The sequence below is a fragment of the Balaenoptera acutorostrata genome, chromosome 16 (assembly GCF_949987535.1).
Source record: "Balaenoptera acutorostrata chromosome 16, mBalAcu1.1, whole genome shotgun sequence".
Lineage (NCBI taxonomy): Eukaryota > Metazoa > Chordata > Mammalia > Artiodactyla > Balaenopteridae > Balaenoptera > Balaenoptera acutorostrata.
Window position 1 is genome coordinate 61,374,242 of NC_080079.1, and position 12,639 is coordinate 61,386,880.

General features: G+C 37.0%; 1 protein-coding gene across 2 annotated transcripts in view; it reads right to left on the reverse strand.

The window, feature by feature from the left end:
- Positions 1-12,639, reverse strand: part of VCL (vinculin) — a 101,311-nt gene that overhangs the window by 31,228 nt on the left and 57,444 nt on the right. For both annotated transcript variants that reach the window (XM_057531177.1, XM_057531178.1), the window contains exons 6-8: positions 11,498-11,658; positions 3,579-3,669; positions 2,461-2,608 (exon numbers count right to left, since the gene is read on the reverse strand). In XM_057531177.1, coding sequence (XP_057387160.1) covers positions 2,461-2,608; positions 3,579-3,669; positions 11,498-11,658 — 400 coding nt within the window. The remainder of the gene's footprint in view (positions 1-2,460; positions 2,609-3,578; positions 3,670-11,497; positions 11,659-12,639) is intronic.

The following is a 12,639-nucleotide window of genomic DNA, read 5'->3' on the forward strand; positions in this document are numbered from 1 at the left end:
CAAAAAGAAATACTTGAAAATACTTTGGCAATAAAGCAATACACATATGTAACTATTGTTATTACAGAATTGTCATTATCATAACCTAATGGTAATCTTAAATATCTACCTTCCACTCCTATGCAACCTGTAAGTATCAAAACCAGATAGTACTGAGGGAAAAGGGCACACAGGGACAAGAAACCGTTATTTCTCATCATGTTCCTAAAGAACTAATTTCACTATTTTCCTCTCTCAGAAGTGGTATGCTACTACTAAAAAAAAATGATGTGAGTTAGTAGAAACTTGTTTTCCCTTTGTAAGAGACTTCCCAGGTCATAGCAAAGTAAGATTTGCCATCTTTTTATACTCATATTTTTGAATCCACCCAGCCTGGTAAACTCAATGATAGGGGTGACAACTTTATCATTTGGTTGAATGGAATGGCTGATCATCATAATCTGAGCTTCTGATTTTAGGATAAACTACAAAACATCTTTGCTTCCCTTAATAATAGTATGGGTTTGTCATTCATCTATCTATCCTCTTTTTAAATTTATATGTTTTTCATGTATACCAATATTTGAGGTAGTGAACTCAATAATATTTATTGCCAGGTATATAAAAGGTGTATATATATATATATATATATATATATATATATATATATATATACACCTTTTATTTGTACTTGACACCTCCCTTTTACATGGCAGAGGAGTCTAAGACTTTTGGAAATATACTTTTTATGTTTTAATTTGCTTTTTTCCTTCAAATCTAGTAATTCATTATGAGGAACATTGTCTGTATAAGAGTCCAACTGTGAAAAAGTAAAAATATTTATGGGCTACATAATTTTTCATTCAAAATTAAAAGTTTGAGTAACATGGAGGGGAAAATATATACTCACAACCCTAGAAACTCTAGGTGACTGAATAGAAGAATACCAAAGAGGAAATTGTTACTGAGTTTCAGCCACTAAGCTGTTAGAAAGCTAGGCATATTTAAGAAAAGATAACAAGGAGACAGCTTTGTAATCTTTCATTGTGAAAGGCTATTGCAGACTCCAGTGTGAAGCAGGCCCATTGGGGCTCCTCACTGTTCCAACCTTTTCTCTTTACAGATTTATGGTCAATCCCGTACAGCAACTACCTCGTTCTCTTGCTCAGATTCATCTTTCTCTAAATACATACAACTGTGTATTTGAGAATTCCAACTGAAAACTGTCTACCACACTGTGAAAAGGCTGCAGACAAAAGAGCCAGCAGTGAGAAATCAGAAGAGCCAAGAATCTTGTCAAACTGCATTGGCATTTCTCCAAATGGGAACAGAACTTCTTTTTTGTCCTTTCTGTAAAGTTCTTGGCATGCTCGTGGCAGAGGAGACTGCTTCACAGCAAGAGAAAAGGCCCACTGCACTCAATGAGATCACATTTATTTATGCTGTTCCTTCTTCCCTTTAAGGTAAAGGCTCTTAACCTGAAGCCCGTGGAGCTTCCAGGGCTACAGTGAATCCATGAACCTCTGGAAATTACATATAATATTGTACAGGCATGTTTATATGTGTCTTTTTAGGTAGAGATTAATGGCTTTCATCAAATTATAAAAATGACCTTGGTCCAAAAAAGGTCAGGAACCACTCCTTTAAGAACTATATTCTTAAGTCCATTATGTTAATACATTTGAGGCCAGGTGTAATGGTGTGCAACACGTCAAGGCGTGTTCCTGAAGCCTTAGTTTGTAGGGAGACCCTATACTGTATTCCAATTATCTCAAGATGTTTCATGACAATCTTGAAGCAAAATTAAATTTCATTTATACTAGTGTGTCATCATACCTCAATTTTTCACAATGTCCATACTATAAAATTCCATAAAGATGAGAATCTTTTAGAACTTCATTAACTATATGTATGAGTTCCAAACAAACCTATATTATACTGAGTTTTCTTAATAGCAAACTATACATATTGAATTTGGGGGAATGGGGGTGGATCCTAAAAGCCAAGACTTGAGGTGGGTAAGAGATAGGTAAAAGAATTATAAAACCAAATGAATAATGATGAAATAGAAACTCAAAAGAGCCTAGAAATGACCAACGTAGAGGACAATCTATTTAACTGATTTTTAAAATGACATGTGAAATAATTCCAACGTTTTCACTCTTTATGTTTTTTTTCTATCCAGCCTTCATAAAAGATATCTATGCACCTTATTTTTCATAAGCCTATGGCTAGAAACTAAAAAACCAGATTTCTATTTCAATTTCAACTTTACGATAAGGCATCTACATATTTTAAAAGTTCAACAAAAGGAAAATTCACTCCAATCTCAAAAGAATTAGTAGAATATAATATCTACGTTATCTATTAGCCAAAGAGAACTCAGTAAAATTCACAGAAACTTGTTTTCTGAATCACTCCATCAGGAGCGAGATCCCAACTGTTACCACTACTGCTCTGGTGAGAGCAGAGGAACTTTACCTGGCTCGGAGGTCAGCCACTTGATCAGTCATCTGCCCTAGCATTTTGCAGGTTCCCAGGATCTCCCTGCGTTCTTTGCCTGCACAGAGTTCACCAACTTTTCCAGCTTCATCTAAGATCTGCCTGATGGCCTGTTCACCAGCATCACCTAAAACAAAGAGATTTTCAAGGGAGTCCCCTGGTGGCCTAGTGGTTAGGATTCCAGACTTTCACTACCGTGGCCTGGGTTCAATCCCTGGTCAGGGAACCGAGATCCCTCAAGCCAGGTGGCACAGCCAAAAAAAAAAAAAACGAGAGAGAGAGCTGTTCAATATCTACATTGTTGATCCATTAATTATTTAGAAAGGATGCTTTACAAGTCATTTCATTCATGAAGGAATGGATGATTTTAAATGAAAAGACAAGTGAATAGAAAGCAATACATCTGATAGCTAACAGCCAAACACTGCCCTTACAACCATAGGGTGAGGTTTTAACCACAGAGACTGCTCAAAAAGATCCTTGGAACCATACCCATCTGGAGATAATAAGCAGTTTGTGGCAAGCATGTGAATGATGAAAGTAGACTCTAACAATTTAATAGTACTCAATGCCTCTAAACTCCATTAGGTTTTTCACATTCATTCAAATATTAATCTAAAACTGAATAAATATGAGATTAGAAAATCCATAATGCGTAGCTCAATAACCTGTTTGGGTCTTATCTTTATACAAGTCAACTTTGCTTCCCAATTCTTATTAGCGTCATCATTTCATCTGCTTAATTAAGTACTCTGTTGACGTAAATGGAAATCTGCCCAATGGGAACTAGAAAAGAAGAGCTTTTATTCAAAGTAATTCAGGGAAGGGGTGAACCAATAATTTGGCAAAGAATGCCAGTTCACTTTGGTTAATTCCTCTGTGATGAGAGGTAGTCTATGCCCTTCATCCTTTTAAGGACCAGTAATACTTCAATTAGTCAAAACTATCAGAGAATGGAGTATGCCCCTAAATGTTGCAGTAGTTACCTCAGGATTATGAGATTATGAATGATTTTTCTTTTTTTTTTCCTTTTCTTTTGTTTGCCTGGTTTTTAGCTTTTTGCTGTATCTATCAGAAAAGTAGAACCAGAGGGTTACCTGGGGAGGCACTGGGGTCACGGAGCCAACCTTTAGCCTGGTTCAGTTTGGAGTCTATGGAGGCCAATGCTCTCTTCATGGCTTCAGTGTCCTTTTGAAGAAAAATACCACAAGTATTTTCTTTGCAAAAACTAAGATACCATGATACAAAGTAAGACAGAGAAGTTACACCATTAACATACAATAGCTACAGTAGTCCTACAACAGCCTTAAAAATATTCTCATCACAGCATAACGCTTATTTCTGTCAAAATGCAGCATCTTGCATGCAAATCTTCAGTTAATTCTGTTTCCTAGTCTCCCTATTGCTAAACTGTGAAAACTGGTAAAACTGCTCAAGCCAAAAGATGTTCAATGTCTTCAGCCAGAAAAAGCCCTCTTTGTCACATGCCTCATTATCAGCCTTTCCACTAGTCAACAATCATCTACTGCAGCCCTGCCAAAGCTCTCCCAGCTTCAGGGAAGCCTCATTAGCATGTGGCACCACAAACCACAGTTCTTCTACATCTTGTTTTGAAATATACACACACTGCTTGATGTTTCACTATGTTTAATCTGAAAAACCTGGAATTACTGGTTGGAAGAAAACTGAAAATTTTAATCTAGCAATTTAGTTTTAATTCCACAAATAAACCACTAAATGTAATACAAGAAAGAAGTGTCTTTCGGGCCTTCCCTGCCACTCCTCATCCTTAGTTCCCTTACTGTCCCTAACCTGGAAGAAGAGGCAGGATAAAATAAGTGGGTCTCAATTTATTGTCTACAATCAGGATTCATAATGACTTGCATAAAACTAGCATAAAATCTCCCAGGATGTAGCATGAGAAGTCCAAACAACAGACTAATCACTTTTAAAATATATATATATATTTTAATAAAGTTTTTTAAGTAAATAGATATACAGAAAACAATATAACAAATATGCACGTACCCATCCTCACAACTGACAGACTGGCCATCTCTTAAGTCTATTTAACACCTTAAAAGACAGCCTCTCTCCCTTTTGCTTAGGGAACTGGCTCTTACAGAGTCCATCCATCAAAGCACAGAGTTAACCTCTGTAACTCTAGGCAATGCCTTAAATCCCTACCTTTTTTCAATTTCCAGTCCTGTAAACCGGGGTTCTTCAAGGTGTGGTGCCACCAGTTTTCCACATGGGGGCACTAGGAGCATCCCCACTTCCAATTCAAACAAAACCCAGCAGCAGCACCAATAAGCATTGGGAGCACTCATAATTAGGCTTAAGGTCAGCAGCCTGACCCCAGCTTTTCCAAAGTACCTATTCAAATTACAGGACTCTCAGCTTTGGACTCCCTCTTTCCCCATCTAAACAGATACAGATTTGGCTATCTAAGGCTCTAAATAACAAATTCTCAGCCATGGCAACTGAAAAGAAGTGAACTAAATTACTGAAAAAATGGAAATAAAATATTTTTATTATCAAGTTATATGAAATTATGATAGCTATCTATCAATAAAAGGCAGTCAGAAGAGGATCTATTTCAAAATCCATCTGTAATTAGTACTGTAAGTAGACAAGTGGCATTTTTTTGAGTGCTTTGATTCTCAAATGGTTTAAATATTTGCTCTTCCTTCATCTAGTTCAAATTAATCTGTACAGCAAACCTTGTCTTCAAAAGTCAACTTTAGCTTAATTCCAAATTAGCAAGGCCCAAATCAATATCTTTTGAAAGAGAGTCTCAGGCAACACCCAACCTCAAAGAGTCGGATAGCCTTTAAGGTCTAATACAAGTTAATAGGACTTTGTCTAGATACAGATTAAAAAAAAAATTCATGATCTCTCACCTAGAAAGTATTGTGCACACTCTGAAGAAGAGAAATTATAGCCATGTAAAAATACTTAATTTAAAATCTATTAATAACCATTTCTCTAATACACTTATATTTTCAGTGAAAAAAAAACAATAGATACTTATTACATTTCAAAAGTCTCAATTCAACGGGAAACAAAGATCAGAAATTTTTCAGTGTCTATTCTAGCATTAAAGGCTACTAGTTAGGAAACTAATCTTAATTGAGCACTTCCTACATGTTAGGTTCTACTTTAGGCATTTTTTCCCTCATTGCTTCACTGAACTGCAATTTTTAATGTAATTTAATTTTATAATAGGTTCTACTTTAGGCATTTTTTCCCTCATTGCTTCATTGAACTTCAATTTTTAATGTAATTTAATTTTATAAATTAAGCAGCTCAGTCATAGAAACACAGTTTGATCTCAAACCTCATTATTTTCTATTAGATGAAATTCAAGAATTTTTTTTCTTTTACCAAAGAGAGTTGCCAAAGATTCCACTAACCTTTTACAGTAGTCAGCAAATCTTTTGCCTTGCCAATTTTGGCTTGGTTAATACTGCCCAGAAAATTAGCTCTATAAATCAAATTCATAATCCTCACTAACCTAAATAACTGCTTTTATTCTCCACTGCCCCAAAATGATTTGAAACACAATAGAAAAACTGGTTTTGCTCTGTTCAGTATCCTCAAAAGTCACTGCTTTTTTCTCCCTAATAAAGCGTGGTCACCATGCTTCAAGGAAAGAATCTGATTCTCAGGATGTGACTAATTTGGTCCTGAGTATGAGATGTGAGAATATCAAGAACTTAACATTAAGAGATGCTCATTTTCTCCTAAAAATAATCAATGGCAAATTTGCAATGAAGCTGCATTTTTACACTGGGAATTTCAATTAGTTACCAAAGTTTTTAATAGCATGAATTTTAGACAATTTTGGAGATTTAAAACAGTCACTGAGAGGGCCACATTAAATTCTTTCTGGAATAGAGCAAATTGTGAAGAATCATTTAAACACAATACATTTTAATGTCATATCTATTAAAAGCAAAAATGTCTATGGGAACAAATATTTTGGTCTCCTAAGAATCTCATAAGAATTTCTTTTGAAGGGCAATGTTTGTTATGGAATTGACAGAATTCTGACATAAGCAACAAAAGAAGTATACTAACACCGGCTATAATATAAACAAATTCAATGAACAACTAGGACTAAGAAGCAATTTTGAGATATATTTATAAAGGGTAAAAATAATCATAACTCTGGGGTCAACTACACTATGTACCGTAAAGCTTTTTGTTAAACCTTGTCATGTAGGTCTAAGTACTCAGAATACACTCTGGGTATGAAATAGAAGAGAAAAAAACTGTACCCTCAATAAGTACTGTTCTCTGTAAAATCTCAAATTTGGGAACCAGAAAAGTCTCCACCAATCTCTTCTCTGTTTTTGTTGTTGTTGTTGTTGTTCTTTTTTTTAAAGAGTGAATATAAAAAAGACCAGATCTAGTCATGTAGCTTTGGAGACAGCTGTCAGGGATCTGATACCCTCCTGCTCTGGTCCCTTTTACTGTAAAACTCTGATGAGTTCAGGTTTTAAATGAGAAAAACCATAGTGCCTTGGCACTCTGCCACACATACCAAAAGTCAGAAGGACAACCTAAAAGACTCCTTTTTACATGCTTTTCCAGGAACTGAAACACTTCTGAAATTTAATATAAAGTCAGACCTAAAGAACACTGAATAGTACCAAGAACCACTGAGTTCCTCCCACAGACGATCAAGAGGAACTGCGGTAGGGAAAGTGAGCTTCTGCATTCCCAGGTTCTTGAAAATTTTAAATTTGGGACTAAGGACCCCCTCTCATTCACTGCCCAAGCTACTCTCCCTTTTCCACTAACACCTCCTGCCCCCACCCTTCCCACTCCAGCCCATTCCTGACCACATTTCTACCCTCAAGTCCGTGTTTTAAACAAAGATGTTTCTGGAAAGATAAATTGGGCAGTAGAACAAAATCTTATAAACTACATTTAACCTTGGAGAGAAAGTCACCTAGCCCTGAGCCTTCAGGCAAGCTACCCTCTCAGGCATCAGTTCCTCATCTCCAAGAATACCTTCTCAGGGCTTCTGTGCCACCTATGCACACACAATCAGTTATACCAACTAAAAGATCACTTGGATCAGAAGGGAAATGTCAATTCCTGTAACATGTCGGGCTTTTCTCCTTTGGCTGGGGGGAGAGGATAAAATATTATAAATGCCTAAATTAACTATTTATCTCAAACTCCAAAAGATAAATCCTTTGTTGTATTAGCTGCATACTAGAATACTAAAACTAATACTGCATAATAGAATACTAAAAGACTCATAAAAAGCTCATATATAACCTTATTTTTTTCAAAACTGAAATAAAAATCAACCCTTAAATCCTCAATGGTCTGCAGTAAGGGCAAGTTATTATAGGATCATATGTTCTAACCAGTATTTCCTTCTTTGGTAGACTAGAGTAATCTGTGCAAGACATCTGAGTCACTCACTACATTTACCCACCACCAACCTAGGCCCACAGTGGTAGGAGACACACCACAGGGACGAATTCTGAATAATAGTATCTAATGACTCAAGATGCAGTTACAGGAACACCTACATAGGGTTCAAAAATTCTTAGCAATGAAATGCTTTTTAAATTTTTCTCACTTCCTCTTTTTTCTCAGCATGCATCAAGATACAAGTAATATAAATACCAAAAAAAAAGAGATTAAATATAGATTGCTAAATTTACAAAGGGTAAAATTAGAACTGTGTTTAAACCCCAAATTCTTTTGTCTCATAATGTATTCCCAGGAAAAATGCTAAAATAGTTTTTAATAATCATTATGATTGTTGATTTAGGAGGGGAAATTTTTTATTTTCAAAATACAATGAAGTGTTTAAAGTCAAAGTACTTGTAAACTTGTAAATCGGCCATTTGAATGTAGGTATAAAACGTAAAATAATCAGCTATTGCATTGCCTCTTTAAAATCTTATTCGGCAAGACGCACTTTTACCAAGAATTTTTTCCACTTACTTTCTTCCCCCACTTTTCTAGAGGAACCATCACTTTCCAGGAGAAAACTGCACCAGTGGGGAAGCATGAAACAAGTATGGTAAGACAAAGTTAATTCTTTACTGGTAGGGGTGAGAGGAGGTAAAAGATATCGTATGTATTAAACAGACTGGGAACCCAGGGGTCACAGACAGACACAAGGTCTGATTAATTCACTGCTTACAGTTGAGCAATGAAAGATGCATAATGCTACTAAACTGAAAAATAACCAAACCCTAGTTACCAATTTCCATTTTCAGGGTAAAATTTTTTCTAAATATTCTTGCAACTAATAAAGACAATTACTCTTAGGGGGTAAGGGAGGTAGAGTGGATAGGGATGGGGATGAGAGTGAGCTGTGTCACGCATATCCTTTTATAGCATTTTTTCAATATTTATTTATTTGTTTGTTTGTTTATTTATTTATTTGGTTGTGCCAGGTCTTAGTTGTGGCTCGCCAACTCCTTAGTTGTGGCAGGCAGCCTCCTTAGTTGTGGCATGTGAACTCTTAGTTGCAGCATGCATATGGGATTTAGTTCCCTGACCAGGGATTGAACCCGGGCCTCCTGCATTGGGATCACGGAGTCTTAACCACTGCGCCCCCAGGGAAGTCCCTTTAAAGCATTTTGATATTTGAATCAGGTAAATGTAAAACAAAAGCAAAATGAAGTTAAAAAATAAACATTTCTTGCTCATTCTGATGTCATTATGTACTTAAGCTTCTTTTAGCTGAATTAATTTTATTTATTTCCTTTCATTCTGATAGTTTTACAGCATCCTAACAGTCTGGTTCCTTCCAGATCAGCATAAAACTGAGATAGCTATTAGACTGTACACAGTGGGGACCAGATTTATATTTCCCTTGTATATGCCCCCAAATGCCTAATCTTCCTCCTGAAAAACTCAACTGACCACGGTTTTGGTTTGGGTTTTGGTTTTGGTTTTTAAAGAAGCAGCTGTCGGCACTTGCACAAAATAAAGCTCAGTCACACTTAGTTACTAATTGATGGATGACTTTTCCCCTCCAAAAATAGAGAAACATTAAGGTTGCAAGGCCTGCTTTTCTTTTTTACTATTTCTCATCTGCTAGAAGCAAAGGGAAGAGAATAAGGAAAGAGATCAGATTAGGGGAACATGAGATCATGGAGAACTACAGCTGATTCACAGCTTAGATAGCAGAACATGCAGTGAGCCAGGTACTGAAGTTAGGAAAAACTTTAGGTACACCTGACTTTTTTCCTTTTGATTTTTAATGCTAGGATTATTGTGAAGGACAGGTGCTCCATCTAGACTCTCTAGCCTACCCATTTTCATTATGGCTTAAAACCTCAATGATGCATCTCCAAAAGTCAAATTCCAGAGCCTGCAAAGGAAACTGGTAGGAGAGGCAAATACAGAGATAGCATCAGCTGGAAGTTTCCTTTCCTAAGAGCAAGGTCCACTGGTAACTTAGGGGTCACCCAGCTACCTGGGGAAATCTGCCCCTCAGATGAAGTCACTGGGAATGACCAGACCAAAACAGTTCCCAGGAGCCTGCTCAAAGAGAGGAAAGCACCCACCAGATATAGAAAGCCTGACATCCCATAGTAATGTCTTTCCTTTTGCTTTCCCCAAAGAAACAGCTCCAAACATGAGCCAAACAGTCTGCCCAGCACAGCCCCGAGTCCCGTATTAAGTCAAATTCTGACGCATATTCGAGCACAGTGTTACACACCGGCACACGGAATAAGGCACGGCACACAGCACAAGAAAACCTCACAGACATGCTTTTTCTCTTTTTAAGCAAAAAAGAAACTAGAGGGCAAGAGAAAGCTTACCTTCTAAACGTGAGAAAAAGAATAAAACAAACAAGAGAACAAAAAAAAGATGCATAAAGAAGTCATAACAGGGAAGTGAAAGTTATCAAATATGCAAAAGCAAAATTAAGTAAAATATCAAAGACGTTACATGATTTTACAGTATGGATTTAAAATACAGTCTTAGAACTTGTTTAAGAACTTCATGCCTCTGAAAACAAATCCATAGTTAAGATAAGCTGACTAATTTCTCCTCCAATCTTAGTTTAACTTTCTGGTCAACAAAAGAAAGAGTTGGTGATCTTAGCCCCAGCTTTGACCTTACCTTATAGGTGTCCTGGAGGACAAACAGAGCACTACTGGGCACCCAGTGGAAATCATACTACAAAATCCCCTCTGTAGTCTGCCACCAGCCTGCTGGGTGGCCCTGGAGATAGCATTTGGGTCCACACGGTGGGGGAAGCTGGATCCTGGAGACAATGTGTTCCCCCCACTGCCTGCATCTTGGGCTCCTACAAGGGAAGTGTAAACCCAAGTGTCTCTGTTCCCAATCACTAGACAAGGAGAAGCAGACCAGAGCAGCAGCACCTCAAACCACCGCTGCTGGGCTCTAGGAGGAATCCACAAACCCTTCTGGAATTCAAGAGGAAATTCTAGACCAAGGGTAAAGGGCCCCCTCAAACTAACTGACAAATGTGAAAACTAGTATTTCAGTTAAGCTCTTTTTAGGGAAAACAGAATGATGAAGGGACACACCTAGAAATGCCAAGAGTTTCCTTTGCAGATTTCTCTGGGTCAAAAATTGGTTAAGAAAAGTTTTCCATAAAATTCAGTCATAGGCATATTCTTTATGTTACTTAGTCACACAGCAACAACCACCCACATGAAAGGCAGGGCTCCCACCCAGGGGAGTATACACCACACCAGAATTTCTCCACCAGCCCAATCCATGAGACTCCAGCTTGAAGGAAAAGCTATACATCTCAGCTTTCAACCAACATTCACCCCGCATACCTACTTGTTTGTTCTACCTCAGAGCAAAGGAAAAGTGCAAAAGCAGGAAGTAACCCATAACCCTTTATTTTACAAAAATAAAGAAGAAATTACTTTCACAATATCTAAGTAGTCTTATGCTACACACAATTATAAGAAAAAATGTGAGACAGTCACATCCCCAGGAAGGGAAAATTGGGGATTTTGCTTATTTCTCCCCCAATAACACTTACCTTGCTGGCCCAGGCATCTTCGTCCCAAGAAGTGAGTTGTAATACACGAATGATCTCATTAATTTCAGCGCTCATCTTTTCTACAGTAAAATTACGATTTTTCAAAGCTTCTTCAATTCCTTGGTTTTTTGAGTTTTTAGTTGTTACAAAAATCTTCATAGCTGTAAAAATAAACAAAAGATCAGAAACTAAGCTTGGAATTTAATCTTGCTGTATTACACTATTCCCACAAGATGTTCCACACTGTGAACATGTTTTGGGCTTCTAAGGTCTTAAAAAGAATATGAAAACAAACACTGCAGGTCTGCCATTAAAGTTCCAGTATCAGCAACCTTCACTGTTAAGAAAGCTCAAGGTACAAAACATTGCCACATCATGATCAGAAAACTAATTTAACATACATATACTGAAGATCCACAGTCACAAAATATCCACTATCCTTCTAAATCAACTATCATCCCAGCCCTAACACTGGCCCCATCAAACACAAACCTAATGGGACGAGATAAAAACAGTCAGTAAAACTGTAACCAAAGTATGCTGCTTGACCCAATCCTAGTGGAAGATCCCAAAGTGTTGAGTTTATCTTCCATGATTTCTCTTAACATATAGCAGGGACTATCTAACCCCTAAAAGTGAAGAAGAAGAAAATAATAACGAAACATTAGAGAAGAGAATATCTTCTTATAAACTAACTAAAATTATAAAAACAAAGATTAATCAACACTTTATTGAGTTACCCAGATTAGAAAGAAAGATTCTTCCCAACAACCTTTCTGCCATATGGACCAGTTGGTCTCAAAAACATATTTTTGAGAAGATTATAAGGCGCTATTTACAAATTTTTGTTTTCTAGTTCATGTAAGGGCTTTCTGAACTCTTACACTCACATCTCCTATTTTAGCTACTACTTGAAATTACAAAGCAGGAAGGCAGTAGCTGGCGGATTACAGTGACATGCATTATAAAATTCTGAAAATAAAGCTGCCTTCCGAGACTTAAACCAACTAACCCACAACTTGACTAAGATAATTTACATAAACCATGAGATGTCTGGTACATACTAGACACTCAATAAGTGCAACTCCCTTTTGCTAGTTGAGAGATCAGCCACCATGTTTGCATTTCTGGGCTCTGCCCAA